This window comes from Neodiprion virginianus, chromosome 6 (genome assembly GCF_021901495.1).
Source record: "Neodiprion virginianus isolate iyNeoVirg1 chromosome 6, iyNeoVirg1.1, whole genome shotgun sequence".
In the NCBI taxonomy this organism is placed as follows: domain Eukaryota; kingdom Metazoa; phylum Arthropoda; class Insecta; order Hymenoptera; family Diprionidae; genus Neodiprion; species Neodiprion virginianus.
Window position 1 is genome coordinate 24,367,240 of NC_060882.1, and position 21,919 is coordinate 24,389,158.

General features: G+C 34.8%; 1 protein-coding gene across 7 annotated transcripts in view; it reads left to right on the forward strand.

The window, feature by feature from the left end:
- Positions 1 to 17,438, forward strand: part of LOC124307504 (glycogen synthase kinase-3 beta) — a 30,876-nt gene extending 13,438 nt beyond the window's left edge. Inside the window, exons 1-8 of one of the 7 annotated variants that reach the window (XM_046769227.1) lie at positions 3,214 to 3,731; positions 9,651 to 9,841; positions 9,943 to 10,026; positions 11,382 to 11,492; positions 12,214 to 12,451; positions 12,630 to 12,823; positions 13,377 to 13,433; positions 14,642 to 17,438. In XM_046769227.1, the coding sequence (XP_046625183.1) occupies positions 9,800 to 9,841; positions 9,943 to 10,026; positions 11,382 to 11,492; positions 12,214 to 12,451; positions 12,630 to 12,823; positions 13,377 to 13,433; positions 14,642 to 15,022 (1,107 nt within the window). In that variant the 5' untranslated portion in view covers positions 3,214 to 3,731; positions 9,651 to 9,799 and the 3' untranslated portion in view covers positions 15,023 to 17,438. The other 6 variants (XM_046769220.1, XM_046769225.1, XM_046769222.1 and 3 more) reach the window with 6 other exon arrangements.
- The last annotated feature ends 4,481 nt before the right edge of the window (positions 17,439 to 21,919 follow it).

The window sequence follows — 21,919 nt, forward strand, 5'->3', positions numbered from 1 at the left end:
CATCACTGAGACCTGGATGCAGGCCAGACGACGATTTGCGCGCGTGCATGGCAATAATTGTACAGCGAGCTAAACTAGATTTTCAATTTATTGTTAGTGTTAACGAACCCCTCTACAATGTTTGCCGGCTGAATTTTACACGGCTGAAATTGGTAACGTTAACGTCACGAAACATCGGGTGGTAAAAAATGGTTATTGTGCAATTTTAGAACGACTTCCGTCAAATTGGCTTTTCAAAATATCAACATTTTTGCTTTGTTATGGGATTTAATAGCTGAATTTCAGGGGCGGGGTTAAAATTCGGAATTTGAAAACTTCCAAAAGCGCCAAATTCTAAATTTTTTCGTAGCGAAATTCGAAGCAAAGAAATCAACCTCTGACGAAACATCGAAGTTGCGAACGGTCCGAAACCCGATCCTCAAAGTTGTAAAAGTGCAAAGTTCCGAAAGGGCATAACTCTGACAAGCCAAAGTTCCGAAAGTGCGAAAATGAGAAAATTTAAGAATCTGAAACGTCGAAATTCCGAATGATCCAAGATGTTCGGATCTGTGAATTTTTGGCTTGTTGAAATTTAACCACTTTAATCTTTTTTTTTTGTTTTGTATTTTCTATATTTTTACGTTCGCAATCCTGATTTTTCTGATTTTTTTCACCCCCTCGTTGAGTAAACTCCGCTGAGTGAGTATATTTTAATTTTCGGAATAATACCTACTTTATCGAAATTTTGCTCTAGCGGAACTTTACTTTTCGAAACATTGCTCTATCGTAACTTGAATTTCCGGAATTTTGCATTCCAGAACTTTGAGCCGTCGCGTTTCCGACCATTCGAAACTTTGCTGTTTCGTCAAAGTTTGATTTCTTTTACTCAAGTTTCACCACCAAGTAATTCGGAATTAGGCGCTTTCGAAACTTTAACCCCACCCCAAATTTCAGACATTCCTAAGGGTCCGAAGTAACGTTACTAACTTGAATCTCGTGAAATTTTGTTGCTGCAAAGTTGCGCAGAGTATACCTTATACGATGCAGCCGTGTAACTTTGGTGTAGTTATTAACCTTTAGACGGCCGGCAACGCCACAATAGTGGTGTTGCCATTATTCGAACATATCCGGGGAACATTGGGGGATGATTGTATGGAAGTATCCCACCAAAGTAGGCATGTATCAACGAAAAGAAATCCCGGCCGCAAGCAGGTTAATACAGGCAGGCAGTGTGTAGAAGTTGTTGTTCAAATTGTCTGAAACGCGTCTTTGGCGTCAATTACAAATTCCATTGTATACGCGAATAAAGCGAGCTCCATTTAATACTTCGTACAGTTGAGAAGAAAAAAACACGCTGACCAATTAAAACCTCCAGAGTCTAATGACGATAATGGAGTTCTCCGAGCACCACTCGCTAGACCATAACAGCGACAACGTCGTCATCTTCCCGATCAATTACGCTGCACGGTGCGCTCTGTAGATGCTGCCTCTTCATAACTTGCAAGATATTATGTTCATCAAGCATTTTACTCGCGTCTCAATTCCTATTCATTATGCGTGCCTTGTGTATAATCTCGTGTCTGAAACTCGCGGTTACGCCCTCGAGCATATCCGCCGAATCCTGCCTGCATCTATCCACGCGTCGTTTTCTCATTACATATACATATATATTAGAATATGTATTTATGTATGAATTATATATATATATATAGGGAAAAACTGATGCAAGCGTTGGAAATTGATTGGATATACTGGGGGTATAATGTAATAAGATGAGCATCAGGTGGGTTTCAATAATTCATTTTTTGTCCGTAAATATATATAATAGTGTGCGATTTTTCTCACGGTTAGCAAGTAAAAACTTTTTGGCGAGAGACGCGCCTTTCAAGTTTTTTCCACGCGCGGTCGTTAGCAGCGGATAATATGCCTGCGTACTGTAAATTTGGCATGTTAGATATAGTCGTGACGTGTATACGTGCATGTTGTAAATTTTTAGCACACAATACGCGATTCTGATTCCCGCCTTGCGGGATCCGAGAAGTGAGTTGTCGGGTACAACAGGCGTGCAATTATAGACACACACACGCATTCGTATACACGTACGTAATGCGGTCATTCGCGTTTTCTGCAAATTTCCTGCGCGGACTTTGCGTCAATCTTTGTTTCTTTGTCTCATCCCCGGATCGTACCGCAATTGTTGTTATTGCCAAGTGCGATTGTGTGTATGTGCGATTCTTCGAACGATTCTACGTACGTACGCGAATATACGTAGTATGTGTATGCGGTATGGAAATGATGACGTATAAGGTGCCTTGTGTGCCTCGTGACGTAGGCACGATTTTCTCCATCCTTGCCAATTTCGTTGTGACGCGCTGCTTTCTCAATCCCCCATGTATTTATAAATATAGAGAGCGACGTTTGCAGATACTTAACCATATATTGATTGTTATTATTAACTATCTTATTATTGTATGAACTGTAATCTGTGCGGTTGAATTATTAATTACACGAAGAGAGAAAGAGGGAGAGAGGGACCAGGAATTTAATTCATACATTCTCGCAAATTTCAAGACAATTTAATATATTTCTAATCCTATGTTTGAAAATTTTGTTTCTTTGTACGTATGGCATATAACGCAGTTTAAGTGCTGGGGAAAAATATTTCTCATATTACGTATATTTCGTATATTTCGTCTGATCCACGGTCTCGTATTACAGGTTTTGTAATTTTTTGTTTTTCCATTCGTCGGCGACTCTTAATAGAAATTATACCGCAAGTAAAAATGAAATTATTATTACCCCAAAACCCTCCAAGAATCTGACCACTATCCACGTGATAAAAAAAAACAAGGCTCTGTTTACACACTTCCTATTTTTGCTACACTTGAATCTCGAATGTTTTTTCAACAAACTTTTCAACAATATTCACTATAGAATTGGATAGAAGAAAAAACAAAGCTGCTTGTGTTCGGTGAAACAAAGATTTTACCGACAGAGAGAATTTCCCTCCCAATTATTACGCACATACAGCTATGCCAATGCCACGTCGTGTTATTTGGAATTTTTCGAATCGCATGGTTTGTGGCTATTTTTATCTATGTACAATCATCGTACATGTACGCGGTATAGTAAACGTACGTTTAACACGAGTCGGTCTATTCTCCCCACTCGGTTCGGAAACGCCTCTCTTTCTCTCTGTTTCTCTCTCCTAAGCCAACCTCTTCCCTCATCGTCAGTCGCTATATCATCAGATCGGTGAACAGACGGCCGCGTACAGGTCGCCCCCAGAACTGACCTAAAAATGTGAACAGTTATTCAACCCGGCGACGACAGTTTCTTACTTTACTGCCTTTAAATCTGTGTATATTGCTCGGGGTATCGACCGTTCTCGCTGGTTTTTTTTTCACTTTTAGAAACATTCCCTGATTAACCTCCGCGCGATTAATCACTGACATGTGAACAAACGATGACAAAAGAAATTGGTGAAAAATTTGTGTTTTTCTTCAACCGCGAACCGCGTCGCTCGCATCATTTTTGCAATGCGAAGGAAACATACACGCTTAACATATTTTCGCTTATATTTTAATGATGAAATAATTTCACGCAACTGTATGTAGGTATAGTTCGTATGTGGAGATTTGAAAAAGAAACGACGAGTTGAGAGGATAAAAAGAAAGGAAGAATGGCGATAAGATTCTGTGTCCGTGAATGCTGTGTGCGTCGTTATCACGAGTAACATTGAAACGTGAAATGTAAAGTATCGCATTTCTTCTTCACAAGTCGATAATGTAATTTTAATCATCATTATTGTAATTTTCCGTTTTTATATATTACTCGTTTAAATACCGTGACGTATATAACTGAATCGTTCGTTCAGTGCCTGACTACAGTGTATTCCCGGACATCCATCGCGCTGTGCAGCGGTAGAAACAGGGATTTGCGTTGCTGGTGAATTATTTATCGATCCCGGCTTCGCGCTACAGCGTTGAATAAAATTAATATATTGTTTGGATTTGGATATCGTATCGAGAGTGGTGTCGCATGTGTTATTAAACCTCGTCTCGCCTTCCAGTGCTCATCGTCGTCGTCGTCGTGTCCAATAATAGCGTCGCAAGTGCACGGACCAAGTGTGTGAAATTAGAATAGCATATACAAATATGCGAAATCGAACGACTATTAACGCGGAGACTGTAATAAATGATAATATACTAAACTGATAAAAATCAACACTCCGGTATCGAAGGTGGAAAAATTATCACATCTAGTGTATTTGATTATAATATTTGGTCTTCTCTCTTCACATACGCGATTTAATCCAGCGGCGCCACGGCTCGTTTTTATTGCTGATATATTATACGGCAAATAAATATTTGAGCGTGTTTTACGCGTAGTACGTTTTTTTTTTTCTTTTTTTTTCAAATGAAACATCTCGAAAGTGGTGGAAACGTAAAAAGGAGAGAAGAAAAATCTTTATTTGCACCAACTGATATCGCTCATATTCTGCGTGCAGACCGCTAAAAATAGAGCCGACATCTCTGACAAAATATTTACCGCGAACAAACAATATTCGTCAAATGTTCACGGGGAAGTAAATTGAACTGTTGATGTATAACGGAGACGAAAAAAAAATATACGTACATTATAAAATAAAATCTTATACAGCCTCTTATACATCACTCACGTGTTGTTACGTATAAACCATAGAGTGACGAGAAGTGGAAATCTTATCGATAAACTAAAACGGCGAATAATCAAATTTCAACAACTAATCCATAATTCAATATCTACTCGAGGTGAAGAATATTATTCAACTCTTTTCTCTCCGTAATACTATTCTTGCTTTTTAAAATCCTATAAAAATGTTCGTCAGTCTCGAAATATTGTGTTTACACATGTGTGATAATTCGCGGTGGTTCCAGTGATATCACTCGGATATAAACGAAGATTTTACAGGCTTACGACGGTTAAATCAAGACTTTGAGTCCGTAAGATTTAAGGATCGATTTGCATTTTTCTTTTTAAATTCGTGAATGAATTTCACCGTGTGTGTGTATACATATTTGTTACACGTGTAACCAAACCAGTTATAACGAAGCGGAAAGAGGAATATTGGCGAAATACCGTATAACCTTCCTTAAAACGTGAAATAATCCAGTACGCTGAACGATATACTTGTACAAAGTTGTTAAAAAAAATAAAACAAATAAATAAATGGCGCCCGCGAACACGTTGAATTGGTCAGAACCGCGCCAGGAATGGCGTTATCCAAAATTCTGTCTGTCGGGTCAAAGGGGCGATAAACCAGCGTCGAAAAGCACGTTGGAAGTCAACGAAAAGGAGGCCGACAGTGCCTACAAGAAGATTTGCAAATTTTTACGAAATCTCGGTGTTAAAAAACGTAAGTTTTTTTCACGCTCTATATATAATGCGCTATAACGCGGGTGATCTTTTTCATCCGTGAATAAATTATTATCATACCAGTTCGTGGAGTTGTTTCGAAGAAGATTATAAAATGAGAAAGAAATTCCGACGGAGCTTTGACCCTCGCTCGTGAATGTGAGTGAAACAAGCAAAGTGGAGATTTGTTGTTGTCTGCTTTTGAAATATTTCGGTACACCTAGACGTGCCATTAATACATCAAACCACGTGTTCGTATCGCGTGCTTGATACATTTGTCTGTATTTTTGTCTCGCGAATACGAGTTTTTATTGTGACGGATAAATTTTAAACCGATTATTGTGTATTATTGTAGACAAATAGTCATGGATGCGTATGAAATGAACAACTTGCACAGAGATGACAAGATGTCGTTGCTCCAATATCGTTAATTGCTGCTTAATTTGCTAAAAAGTGCTCTCGTAACTCGCAAATGAATTCTTGACAAATTACGAATGTTATGGATAATTTTTCATACGGTTGATCAAAGTTTTTTTTTTTTTTTGTTTTTATCAAATCCCGAGTCTACACAATTATCGTTATGATTTCTATAACGGTCAAGTTAGAAAAACAAACTGCCAGCGCAAAGTGATCTGCTTGAAAGTAGTCGACAAGCTTCCACGTTTACCCAAGTCAAAAATTATTGCTTTCATAAAAGTCAAAAGCCGAGAGCTACTTCGGTTGTAATTTTCTCCCCCTTTTTTTATGTTCTAAGGCTTACGTTTGACTTAAGGCTAGGTGAATCTTTGTGAAACGTAGCTGTTTGTCGTTGAAGTAGGTGTACTGTTCGAACTATATGCTTATAAATATACGCGTTGGCAAGCGAGACGTTTGCTTAACTTCAGCTCCTCGTACGATCTGAATATTCATTTGGTTTTATGCATTAATTTATTGTGCCGCGCCGTTCCTACGCAATAAGTACCCGCGAGTATTGTAACAACGTTACGTATACACCACGTATGTACCTAGATGCGAATCGTGATAGGTTTTTGCTATTAGAAGCAGGGCGAAACCGCATAACTCTCAGCAGGTGTTCGCTCGGATTACGTACATAGGAGAAAATAGCTCATCTACATACATATATATATGTAATACATATAAGTATATACGTATCGTACAGCGGTTACGCGTGACAAATATGGCGGCTTCATTTATCGAGCATGATTAACCATTTCAATATCGTATGCTATGCTATTTACATGCTTATGCCGTGCATGATGTTTACAGGCAAGAGTTGTAAAATTTGTTGAAAACTCGTGTAATACAGGTAATAAGAAATAACTCTTTATACTTCTCTCTCTCTCCCTCTCTTTCTCTCTCCACCCCTCAAGGTTGGAATGAGCCACGCCAATTTGGCAGTGGCTACATTTTCTTGACCTCTTTTCTCTTTGTAAATTCAAATTTAGGTCAGAACGTAATTGTAATTGAGAACAGTCCTCTTGTATACGCCCACAATATGAATGAAAAAAAACCTGATCCTTTTAGAAAGGTCTCTGTATAGGTTTCAACCGATTGACAATGATTTCAAGTATCATTTTCATTATAATGAAGGATATAACCGAAGTCCTTGAAAATATCATGCGAATATCAATTGACTTTTGATGTAATCGTACTAAAAATTCACGGCAGAAGATACTGCAACACTTACGCCGTATTGATCGGCGTAAAAATGATTTTATTACCTTATTCTAAGTATCGGCACATCGCGTGTTTATTGTAGGCTAACGGTAAAGAAAATATTCGATCGCAATTTCGCTCTTTTGGCAGAAAAAGTTATCATTCGATCGTCCGTTTTTCCTTTTTACCGTGCTGTTTTTTTTTCTGTCTTTTTTGCGAGCTGCATCGACCAAGATACTGCCATTCAACTGTCAAAGTGACAGGATGGAGCGAAAATGAATTTAGGCCAGTAATAAAATCATTGAAAAATAATCATAAATAAATACAAAAAATATAAATAAAATACACGGCAGGAAACCTTTCATTATATATCATTGCTGATTCGTTCCAAGTATGAACATCGAATGAAAGCAGCAACAGTTTCCAACACGAAGCAGAGCAGTAGAGATTTAACGGCGAGCAGTATTGGTATGACATTTTGTGCGATGATTTTGCAAAAAAATTCTAATGCATACGAAAGTAGAAATAGATAGTGTCGCTTGAGAGAGAAGTTTTATAAAATAAAAGCAAACGAAAAATAACTGACTTTTTTTTTTTCTCGATATATTAAATGGCCAAGTTATCATTTTTCTCATTCATGCTCACATAATAAGGATCGAGCACTCGAATGTTGACTATTAATCGTGATAAGAATGCATTCTCATTATTGTTGCTAAAGTATCTTGCAATTAGCACTTCGCAAAGTACCAAACGTATGGTTAAAAAGTATCCGGTCTCTTATCACTGTTACATCCTGCCTCAATTTGCCTCAAAGGTTCAACGAACGCGAACTTTCTGCCTGGTCGTTTCTTTGCTTTTTGAATTATTATAACGAGAAGTAATTCTTGCTGTATCATAACAGCCTTAACGGTTGACAGATGAAGATATTTATCGCGTTCCAGTGAGTGAAAAGTCTCAGAACAAAGTCAATTAGCTCCGACTGAGCCATAAACGCGAGTTCCTTACATCTTTATTATCCACACCTTAGCGCTATTTTTCAGGCGAATACGACTCGAGTTATCGACGTTAGTCTTCGGTAATATTAGAAAATTACTACATCTTTAGTTTGCCGGCAGGTTGACGCATGCCTATACTTGGCAAGATAATATATTTCCAGTCAATATTGGCCGAGGAAGTTGTGTTAATTGTGAGCTTTTGCATGTGAGCTTGCACACGAGTTACGAGAACTCTTGTGCAAATTTTACTTTGATCTGGTCTGACAATGAGATGACTGCGGTGTGTGAATTGAGCACAAAAGAAAAGCGACAAAGTGTTTTATTTTATTTATTTTTTTATCTTCAAAGTGACTGAAATACTTTAACTGACGCAAATTGCTCGCAGTAGATCCTAGAAAATACACAATCTTAAATCGTTACTATTCGCTGCGGTTAAACGGTTCGACGATGATCCTGTGAGATATTTTGAACGAATCGTAGATATTTTCTCTGAGTATCAAGAGAATCATTCAGTTTTTTTATACATTTGTTTGTTAGGTGAGATGTCTGTAATTATACGTATACTTCATGGGTCTTTGAACCGAAACTTGAGTAATAATAATGGTTCTCTACGTCCCAGAAATAAAAGCCAAATATTACGCAAACTCTATATCGACGTTAGAATCAAACGAACGTGCACATTTGCGCTATTCCTCTCCGAAACTGCAGCTGTGCCGTACAGTATATGTACAAATATATATATATATATACATATATGGGTGTGTGTGTGTGTGAAGCATCATGACGCCAAAATAGCGCTACAGCCTTCAATTCTACCACCGGAAGGCTTAGCATATAATTAGAAATAATCGCTTAGCAGCTACTTGTATGCACGTTTCAAATTTCCTGTTGTTGATAATAACTTACCCTACATCTTTCTCTCTGCATGCCTAATTTACGTTTGACACTCGTCATTTGCAAGCCCAGTTACACAAACGACGAAAAATATACGCATTCTTTATACCCATTACCGTTATACTTTTCTTTAAATTGCCACCAGGTTTGTTGTTATGATTGTAATCACTAATTTCTCTCGTTTAACGATGAGCTTATTTTTCTTAAAATAGCTTTTCTTATATACAGCCTCTTATGACCTGTTGAAAATCTATTTTTGCTTCAGCCGAAGTACATAGTTTCTAAAAAAAAAAAACCACCTCGTATATCGTACAACATCATCTAAGAATCCTAAGCCCTATTATACTCTAATCCAATATGCTGTTTTTAATATGATTCCTTCAGACCAAAGTTCCGAGCGTCGCGAAATTCTGCAGGCTATTCGTATGATCACTAAAAAAAGTTTCGGCATCTTTTTTTTCATAACAAACTCACATCAACTCATATTCCTTCAAATGCGTAGACTCGATTTATCCACCATTGAAATTCAAGATAGCAACGAGGCTGGAATAAAATTTTGATACTGTATATGATATTCCGAATATTAGTGGCTCGTTCTGGAGAGTATTTTTTGGCTTTCTTCGTGCGTATTGCGCCGCAGTAGAAATTTATTTTTCTTCTATTACTTTCGCTGTACTGTAGCGTTGTGGTTTTCGGTTGTTTCTATGGGTGGTGCGATGTACAATGCAGGCAAGGATGGCAGCAAGGTGACCACCGTAGTGGCAAGTGCAGGAGCTGGGCCGGACCGTCCTCAAGAAGTTGCCTACACCGACACCAAAGTCATCGGAAATGGAAGCTTCGGTGTCGTTTACCAGGCCAAGTTGTGTGACACCGGCGAAATGGTTGCCATCAAAAAAGTCCTTCAGGATAAACGATTTAAGGTAACGAGATATTTATTGTTGAATTTAGAAGAAAGTATATATAGTAGTGTAGATATAGATATAAGAATAAGCGTAATTAATCTTAATCGTTATTTTTTCAGAACAGGGAACTTCAAATCATGCGACGTCTAGAGCATTGCAACATCGTAAAACTTAAATATTTCTTCTATTCTAGTGGTGATAAGGTAATTTCTATTACTTTACGTATACGTATACCAATATTAGTCTCAATTATATATTTATACGATTTAACAAACTGGATATTCCGTCCACAAATGTTACTATCGCACAGAAATAGCAAAGCAGCCGATTAGGATGACCTATCAATGAAATTGTTTGGCATGCTTTTATAGAAGTTCGATTGGCAGGGCGGAAGCTGAATTTCAATGAGTCCACAACTCACTCTACTTTATCATTTTATTTTCATGATCGGAATATGATAAATCACGATTCTTTCATAATCGAATGGTTGCAACCATTGAGAACAATCGACACGTCTCCTGTGTAATTATCACTGGTACAAACTGACAGAATCTTTAGTTTCTGATGACTTTCAATTTAGTGATTTCAAGTTGTTGATAAATGGCCAGTTTTGTGTAACGAATAGTAAAAAATAAACGACAGGTTTATCGAACATTTGCACGGTCAGAAATACCTTGGTTGAATTTTGACCGATCACGAGTAATTATTTCAGTTTTTTCAATGAAAAAATAATTATTCACTGCCACCCTGAAATAGTGTGTCGATTAGAAATATCTATTTTAGTTTAATGCAGAATCATTGTTATGTTATTTTTATAGAACATCTTAACCGCGACTAACCCAGTTTTTCATGTTGACGTAAGTGAAACGGACCCAGTAGTTCGAAAATCCTTTTTATAAATTTGCCCTAGGTCTTGATGCTTCTTACAACAAGGATATTGAAACACTTCTGGACTTAATGTTGGATCTAGAATCTAATGCGCTTTGCTAGTTATAGAAAATTATCATAATTTATCGTTTATAGTCTACATTTAATGGATAAGAACCCTAGGAAAAATGTGAATTCACGAATGCCAAATGAAAACTAGATTTTCAGTACAGAAATTACCATTTTGCTTATTCAAGAAAACACAGTTTAGTAATACGATGTTCCGATACCTGTGTTTACAGGTAATTTTATTATAACTTAGTAGCATTTACCACTTCCTGCTATTTATTACACTTACTAATGCGGATTGTACACTTTATTTCCTATTAATTTCATTATTTATTTTGCTTTTATTTTGAATATGTCTACACTCATAACGTTGTGATCACATCCTATTTACTCAGAATATCTTGAGTAACTTGATACGATAATGATGATAATACTGATAATTTTAGGCTTGATACAAAATACAGCATAGTTACACGTGCTAGTATAAACAATGCAATAACACATAATGGAAATAAATTTGAGTGATATTACATAATATTTGAGGCCCTATGGCTGCGGTAACAAATTTGAATTCAACCAGAATATATTATTTAACAAATACATGGTCTTTATTTATCTACAGAAAGACGAGGTGTATCTCAATCTAGTGCTGGAATACATCCCAGAAACTGTGTACAAAGTGGCCAGACACTATAGCAAAAGCAAACAAACGATACCCATCAGTTTCATCAAGGTACGTTTAACTCCAAGCTTCTCTTATCTTACTCTTTTTTAGCGATTATTGGTTAGTATCTTATTAATTGTCCAAACATCTTCACACTTTTCTATTTTAAGTTTGCTAAATGAACCTTTTATGTTAATATTTATTGCGAATCAATCAGGCTATTTTAAAGCAAACGATTGCAATTCGGAAGGTACAAATTTAGCATTCTCACTGCGGCCTAAATGAATAAGTGAAAGTACATGTCAAAGAACCTCGATAAGAAAAATTATGCAGCTGCACATTCCATCTATACTTTATTTATGATCGATTAATTGACTAATAGATAATGTTCTTCAAACAATCTGTTTGGTGCTATTTTTGCAATTAGCGTACGTGCAATAAACTGATAACAAAACTTGATAACTTCGATGATAGCCTTTCGATATCTCGTACTGGCATTATTCTGCGACGCAACTGAAATAGTATAAAATATACTTTCCACATGATAGTCATGATAATAATAATATTGATAATCAGCGAGATGACGGCATGAATGCTTACATAACATAATTCTTTCTATATCTACAAACACGTGTGTTGTGTGATTTTTATTTGCTATTTTTTAATATACACAAACGTTAAATTGTACGAAATATGTGCATACTTTTATGAAACGTCTCTGGAGTATTTTACAAAATACTTATTTATAAATGAAAGCCGGATCTTGATGGTGTCAATTTTTTAATTTCAGCTATACATGTACCAGCTTTTCCGGTCATTAGCATACATTCATTCGTTGGGAATATGCCACAGAGATATCAAACCGCAAAATCTTCTTTTGGATCCGGAAACGGGCGTGCTTAAGCTCTGCGATTTTGGTTCAGCCAAACATTTGGTTAAGGGTGAACCAAATGTATCCTATATTTGTAGTCGCTATTATCGTGCACCAGAACTCATTTTCGGTGCAATTGACTACACCACAAAGATTGGTAAGTTTAGTTCTTTCATTTTCTTACGAAGGGTTGAGGAAAGTGAAATGAAAAATATTTTGCAACTCATGGATGAATGAATAATATATAAATAATGAACATTCCTAGTTATAACCATAAACATCAATAATTCATATGCTACTATGATGATCACATCCTTTTCTCTTTGTGATTGAAGATGTATGGAGTGCAGGCTGTGTGCTAGCAGAATTATTACTTGGTCAGCCAATATTCCCTGGCGATAGTGGCGTCGATCAACTTGTCGAGATCATAAAAGTTCTTGGCACACCGACTCGTGAACAAATCAGAGAAATGAACCCCAACTATACAGAATTTAAATTCCCTCAGATCAAGTCACATCCCTGGCAAAAGGTATTTTCTTTTACATCAATTTATAACTTTATGGTACAGTACAAAATGTTTTTGGAACGTCGATCAGTGTTGTATAAATATATGAACAAGAATAGAAGGAGTAATCAAGGGTAATATTTCTTCACACGTTATTATGAAACTGGCTATCGTTTATCATTGTCAACTATCAAATACGGTAGAAAATTGGATTTCTGTGCACAAAATAACTTTGATCAACTTGTCTAGAAGCCTGACCAGGTGAATCGACTTATACGTGCCTCTAAATTTTGTTTCAACGAAATCTACACAGTACGTATATATGTGGTGTTTTGAACATTGTGAACAAAATACTTGAAGCATCACATTTACCTCATATGCACACATCAGGTATTGTATTTAACGTCATGATAGTCATAACAGACATAGAACATCAAATTAATATAATTGTCTATACGTACTGCGTTATGGAATCGACCATTGTTCAAGTGCACTTTGAGAAACTAGTCGATTCTGCATGGGTAAAATCCTTTGTTAATCATTGTTGATCAACCAAAACTTGTACTCGTGGTTACAGTTAATGCTTCAACGAATGAGCGCGCCTAAATGTTCGACCGAGCACCAAAAAATTAGAGTAAGTGATATATCTTGGAACGTGTTATGGCTGTAATGAATTTCTTCTCCTTTTTTTATTTTATTCTTTTTTTCTATTCTTCTCATTTTGCAAACTGGAACTAACAAAATACAGCTAAAAAATATGAATACTTCTAAGCGAAGCAATCGCAGCTAACACCACTAACCCTGATGTATCACGTGTAGTGTCTTGCAATCGCTAGCAAGTATAAAAATATCACTTACTCTAATATTTTGGTATATCTGTTCTACACAATAAACAAATTGAGGACGAATTACGATTACTTCAACCCGTTCGGAGGTCTTCTGTTGCACTGAAGCGAAGACCTCTGAATTCGCAGGTGGTCTGTGCTTTAAGTACATGTATGGTTAGCAGTTGTTCAAAATACATACAGATAGAGCTATAAATTATTGTCAAATATTATTTTATTTTTAAGTGAATATTGATGGTTAAGCTAGTCCAAATTAAAAGTATCTGACTCTCTATATAACAGCTGCTATAAGTGCTCTACTTTTAATGATACATTGTGTGCGGGACGCGTATGATCACGAATGAATTTTCAGTGTATTTAAAACACAATTTAATACTGCTACACTCAAACACTACAATGCATTACCAATATTTGCTGCACAGTGTGGCTACTACTCACGACACAAACTCATAGTAATGTCAATAGTACAGCTTTGTCATAGCCTCGATTTACTTTGGCAGATGGCGAATGTTGGACCAGTATTACTTCGTAGTTGGACCACAAGTTGAGTTGACTGATACTTCGGTGTAAAGTCATCATTCAGTTTTTATAGAAACGTATAGGAGCAACTCGAAGCCTTTTTTTTTTTTTTTTTTCATGGTATCAATCTAGCAATATGAATAGTCGACAAGAATCGTCTTTTTTCACAGTTAAGCTTTTAGTTTCATTGCTTTTTCAAGTAAACAATACTCATTTTACTGAGGAAAAGCAGTTGAATGAAATAAATTTTCATTCCGATAAAAACTAAATCAACAAAATTACAATTCCACATACTTCAGTTGAAATTTCACTTATTATCTAGTTTCCTCCTCTACGGATTTTACATGTATAAAAATGCAGTGCCCAACCAAACTGAAGGTGTAATTTAAATCCGGAATACTATGTTATCTCATTGGTAGAAAATTAAGGATTCGAAATGTGAATCATATCTTTTCATAACGAATTCTTGGGTTTTTAGGTATTTAGGGCACGTACACCGCCCGAAGCAATGGAACTTGTTGCCCGACTTCTAGAGTACACGCCATCCTTGCGAATGACGCCCCTGCAAGCCTGTGCTCATTCATTTTTCAACGAATTGAGGGAGCAATGTACTCGATTGCCAAATGGTCGTGAACTTCCACCTCTTTTCAACTTCACGGAACAGGAACTGCAAATTCAACCAACCCTGACTCCTATCCTTATCCCAAAGTACATGCAACCATCGGATAATCCTGGTGCCCAGTCAGAAGCTACTAATGCAGCTGCAGGAGCCAGCGGTAACTCTAGCGATAATAGCGCAAACATCAGTACACCGACCACCACACAAAACACGGACCCAAGCCAGTCGAACATGGCTTAGAATTCATTTTTTTACATTTTAAAAAATTAAAGAAATTATACTAGAATACCCTGAAAATAACTTTGAGAGCTTCTGAAGAGGATGTATCATTCTAACATTCTAAACTGAATCGAGACACTCTGCGCAGTTCCTCCTGGACTATTGTACAGTTTTCATCAAGCTTACACACTTGATTTTTTATACACTTAATCACATTATGTTCACACAGCTCAGACTTTTAGTATTTTCTTGAACAGCAATTTATATAAAGTATTAGTCCGGCACTGGTAATGGAAATTGGTACTAAAATCGTGTTAGACGAATTTTACCAAAGTATAAGGTTTCTCTAAAATATTTCCATGTATGGCTTCGCATTGACAAGTTCATACGATTAACTAACTCGAGTTCTGAAAAATATTCTTACATATAATATTCTTTATTTTGTATACACGAACCAATTGAAAGCTTCGCTTTTAAATTTATTCATGTGTCTTTGCAAACTTTGACTAAATGGCTTAAAGCAATTTAACAGCATTAAAATTGAAAAAAAGAAATTAAGTTGTGAGTAGAATATTTGAAAGAAACTGTCACGAATTGTATAAAGTCCAGGCAAAAGTTCTGTTGCCGCTATGGAATTAGTCTACAATATGGGGACTGGTTAGAACTAGAAGCCTCTTCCGTCAACGTAAAAAGCAACATGTTAGTTGAAAATATGTAATCTAAGATTTAGTAGCAAAAATATTGCTTGCATCGTCTTTTTAAGTAATTACGAAGCTAGCTTGAAAAAAATGCCAGTCGGATTGAAGTACACGCTACATTAAACTCTCATTACGATAAGTACATGACGTTTCATTTATTACAGACCAAGAACCATGGTTTAAAAGGAAAAGAAAAAGAGCCAGAAAAAATGTTGTGCTGGTAAAAAAGTTTTAGAAGGTAGAGAAATACTAAAATAATCGTACGATATTCTGTACCAAGTGAAATATCCTGTACATATAATACGTGTAGTAGTATTTTTAATTTTTGTGTTCAAACTTTAACACATGTGATTACTACAGATAATATTATAAGTGTGTTTCATTCAAATGCTCGAAGTGTGTGCGAACGAATCGTCGTAGACGATATTTGAAACCTTAAACACGTATTTCTAACATGACTAGAGAGAACTTAGACAAAAATGTTATCAGCTAATTATATTATTGTCAAAGTATAGTTGAATAGAAAGTGCAGCCATATTAAAATGAGTTTCCAATTAAATTTTCATGATACGAACTGCATACTTGTAAAGACGGTTTCTCTTTCGACTTCCATATTTACCATATTTATTCTGCTGATTGTCTAGATATTTCTTCTCTCTTTTGTTTTTTGTTTCTTCAATTTTTGTGAAAATTAGCTTACATTGAAAATATTGTTCCCTGGTTGGACATATACTTGGAGACGGTTAGTAACGTGGATTTTTCATTTTTTCTGATCGATATAAATTATCTGACGAAAGGGTAAACAGTTACGTTTTTCATTCTTACTTAACTTTTCGAACAGTAAGCTGTTTTGCATTTTGTTCGTATCTACACGATATATACTGTTTAGTATACCTACAGACATGCATATCATAATATTGCAAAGAAAAGCTGCTGATAATGGGAATTGAGAAAGGTACGTCTGTGCGCGAGGCGAAAACATGAAAACGTAAATAGTCTTTGACGTGTATTTAATATGTGGGAATTTCACTGTTCCATTATTGCATTAGACACGTCGCAATTTGGCAGAACGAGACTACAGCATCATGAGAGCACATTTTGGTCGTACTCATTTACTACAGATGGTGGATAAACCATTGTTGGCAATAATATAGGAATGGACGTACCTGAACCGTTGATTTCCTTCTTTAAAAAGAAGAAAGAGCTGACCATTCGTTTTAGAATTTTATAAATGTTGATATTTCATTAAGTTTTCCATGATTGCTCCGTTTAACGATACGCTATAGTTTTGATTCTAAATTATCGATTAAAATCAATATTCAAAATTAACAACTTTTGGACTGCAATCTCTGGTTTACAATATTCACCTACTCCGATTGAAAAAAAAGTGAAATAGGAAATCGTAAGTCGACATGTGTTGCTTATAACATGATAATGGCATTGAATTGCCAGTTTTAATAATTTTACGTAAATAATTTATTTATCTTAGGACTCTGTTTATTATACTTAAATTTTTCAACAGGCACAACTAAAAATAGAAGTTGGTCCATTCTCAAAACGTCATACTTTGATTATAATAAGTTATTTCGTATTTCAGGCGGAGAAAAACATTAAATTCAAAACCGAGGAGGTCAAATAACGCTGTGAATGGTAATAAGACACGAAGTTTGAATCGCACGCCTTAACAGATTGTTGATTATTTATCGTAATTATTATTGTGAATAAATAAATTGATTGAATTAGCTCGATTTAATCTAATCTACCTTTAATTCTAGATGTCTAGGATTTTTTAATGACTAATGACTGCATTGAGAATAGTGTGGATATCCGAACCTACTTTCGATCAACGATTCTTACCAAGCAATGTGTTCTAATATGAGTAGTAGTTTTGCATTAGTGTTTTGAGGCTTAAGTGTGAATATTTACAAAGTGAAACTTAGGTGACATTGAAGAATTGCTCCTAATCGTATGACGTATAAATAAATCCCTTAGCATCTTTCGGACAACTGCATTATTACTGGTTTTGATCCACCCTACAGTATCCCAACTAGTTATCTAGCCACGGTATTACTGCAATGCAGTCATCATTCTACAATATTCCAGTTGCAAACTGGTTGGAAAAAGTGGCTGAATTAATTAATTTCTGGTTTCTGTTGTCTTTGATTTTTCAAAGCTCGTGGCAACACTTCAATCACACCAATATGGATAAAAGAGGGCGGGAGGAAGGAAGGGCGGGGGGGGGGGGGGGTGATATACCCGTGTAATATAGTGAAAGTCTAATATTGTACACTTATACGTATATAAATATATATACAATATGTCTATCTCTCTAGATTCGTATCTGTATATTATTTATATATCTATATTATATTACATTAATTTAAATAGCAAAGGTATGCAAAATAATAATTATAAGAATAATATTATTATTGTATAAAAAAAAGGAAAAAAAAAAACTAAAAAATGTGGATAGAAAGGTTAATTCTTATTAATCCTCACCATATGGCATTCTCACCTGTCATTCATAGTTTCGTAACATAGTTAAGTGTAATTAATGTTCATTGTTAATGTTATGCGTGCATGTATATAATAGATCTGTATTGTATATACATGCATGTATAAATGTATACGAAATTATAATTCGTGTCACATTAGTTCTGACCATAGGCTGCTGTAAGGTAAATAAATTCATCATTATAATCAAAACTAATATCCAAATTGTCATGAAAATGAAATATCCGAGGAAGTATGTACCTATGCATCAATATCCTTCCTCAAATAGATTAACCAATCGAACTTTCTAATCTCTGAACAAGATGTGCCTTGTTTCACAACACACATCAAGTTTATAATGCGGCTTGTCAAAAAGTTTTCTATCATCATTTCGCTTTTGAACACTGTCAATTTTCTCCAATAATGGATCAAAACACGTGTGTCAATCCAAAGCATGCACAATTCATAGCACTTACACATTCTCTGAAAGTAATATAGTTCTGTCGATCATATTTTGGCCCTGTTGAAGAAGAATGCTTTGGACTCGTGTTATATGATCGTGATGCCAGAAGAGGAAGTGTATCTAATTATAAGAAAGGATCATTGTAAAGTAACACTGTGTATATACCTATATAAAAATGTCATGTTGCTGTTTCGAAGATTGCCAAACAAACGTGGATTCATGGATATTTTTAATTTTCCGTACACTTGTTTTTATGTTTCGCATTTCTACTATTGCCTGACGAGAGCAACGCACTGTTGTTTATATGCCTTAGCAATTGTCCCGATACATGGAAATGTATCTAGATATCTTTTTTAAGAAAAAAAAGAACTATCTCAAACAATTGCTAATGCTTGACAAATACTGGAGTACCTATTGACGAAAGATGATTTATAACTTGCAAATTGTTAAGAAAAATATTATCTTAATATGTCAAAAAATACGAAGTATGAAAAAAAAATAAAAATTAAACACGATCGCTAGCTATGAATAACTAAAATAGTCTAAGCGGCTTCGAAATTTAATGTGTAAAGGACAAAAACTGCGCTAGAACATATACATTTTTTCACCACTATGATACCCTAATTAAAAGTAAATATTCCTAATCATAAATTTATAGAATTACAGGTGTGAACTTTCTTTCAATTTGTAATATTTTTTCTTTCGGTTTTTTTTTTTTTTATTCGTTCCATTTTGTTGTTAATGTAAAAGAAAAGTACACATCATACATATACATATATATACACATATATATATATATAATATATATATATGTATATATTTAAGAGTAAGTTGTAAGTTATGGTAGTGCTGAATTTCTTTTAAGGTGCCGATTGTTTGGAAAAATATAGGGATGAATTTTTTACGATGCTGACGTGATATAAACTGAAGTTTTCTTTTTCTTCGTTTCCTTCAGGTCGACCAATTATTTACTTGTATAATAGCTTTTCACCAGGTTCACGGAGAATTATAACAAAAAAGTTTTCATATGTTGCATAGGGATGTCAATTCCTAATTTCTCATAATAAAATAAACTAGACGTTAATAACGAAGGAATGGACAACCCTGGCAACTTGGAAAAATTTTAAATATCTACCTAGGTATATCAGGAGCAACGTACAGACGTCAATATTATATACATATATATTGATGAAAGAAATGCATTAATCGATGAAAAAAGTGGGAGAATTATCTATTTACTTGCTATCAATCTCATATAAATATAATAACTATATAGAAAGCAGGTTCACCTAAATTTAAGATTAATTCAAGATAATTCAAGATTACGCGATAATTAACAGAAATTGCGTGGTGTAAAACTTTAGTTCAGAACAGGTTGGAATACTAATATGTGACTAATTTTTTCAAAGTTGAAATAAAAAAGAATATGTTGTATATGTTGAATATGTTATAATATGTTGACATAAGAGCAGGCAAATTTGGAAGCAGTATGTGTTTTTCAATTCATTTCTGGTTGTAAATTAATTGAAATTTACTTATGATTAAGATTTGTATCTATGTCTGTTCGTTGCTACTTGCCACACAAGGAAAATTAATTTCAATAGGATTGCTCGAGCAGTTATGTTTTAAAATTCAAATTTATCATTGAACTGTTTTATGTAAAATTGTTCGATCAACAAATTATTCAATTATAAATAATTGTATGGTCTTATGCAGCACTGGTCATATAAACGATTTCATCTTTAATGTTTGCTTCTGATCTATTTGCATGTGGATATGTGTATTTAAATTTTGAAAGAAACGAGAAACTGAATTCAAGATCTTTGAGACGTGGTGACAACTAATATTCGAATAGTTTCACTTTATTACATTTACTTTAAGTAACGTTTAACAAAATTCAATGAACATGGTGATGATTCGTACATTTGAATATAAATTATGTAAATCAAAAGAAATGTATCGCATAAAAATTGCCCGTCGTTGTGCAGACACATTTAATGGTAAGTCTGTTCAGCTTATTTGCATTTTAAATTGAAAAAAAAAAAAAAAAAAAATTTCGAATAAGATGTAGGACTAAGATATTTAGAGGGTTCAGCGGTGGGAATGAAAAAGAAAATTGTACAAAATGCTACATAAATAATAATTATTATTATTATCAAATAATTAGCCACACTTGAGAATGTACCGGTAAAAAAATTGTTGAATATCACATATATGCCGCGTTGATTAACATGAGATCGCAGAAACTTTAACGGATGGTCATTGGAATGATTGGTGCACCACGCAACAGCTACTTGCTAAATCTGCGCACTTTTACGGTTTGGAAAATTTTCAAACGAAATTATACGATATTGTGCTCGAAAAACTATTTTGTTTTATACATAAACAGTCTGAATAGATTTTGTATCACAATATCGCTGTCGGTATTTAATAGTTTCTTTTCCGATACACTTGCAATTAGATTAAACATAGGTGATACTGTCATACTATATGTGAGTAGTATACTTGAGAAAAACGAGAATACACTATTACGAAAAAATATTAATTATATTGGCAGTAGGAATCGCTGTATACTTTATCACTATACCAATACAATAATAAATAGAGTAAAAAAAAAAAATTAAAAATTAAACTTAAACTACAAGACGACGGATATGCATACAAATATATATATAATTATGTATTATATATTATTATATATATAAATAATACACCATAAATACACTCAACACGTTACTTTAGATCTTGAATATAAAGATTTCGTAATATACTTCAATTGTCTACTTAGATTAACCATATCAGAGTGATGGATCAATCGGGTTGTACTCTTTATGCATCATCTCTTATATGCAATATTTCATATTTATTATCCGCATTAATTTTGTATAATACTGCACTTCAGTTAAGTTCGATGCGCCGTCTATCCGCGAAATATGTACCGTATGTTATAGTCGAAAACATGTTATTGCGTTAGGTAAGGGAGGATTGGGAAAAAATTGACCAGTTCATTAAATGTTTCAAAATAAACGCGGTTTTATTTATTCTATGAATTTCTTGTTCCATATTGCATCATATCAGAACTGGCCGCACTCGCTAGTATAGAATTGGTATATCTATAACGTGGAATGTAAGCGTAAGATTTACAGACCGCAAATGAATATGTCATTCCATTTCATGACATCTGCTTGTACACAAGCAAAATCCAATATCCGATGCTTACAATTTGATTACAATAAGAACGGCTTAAAGATCATCGTTCTCTTT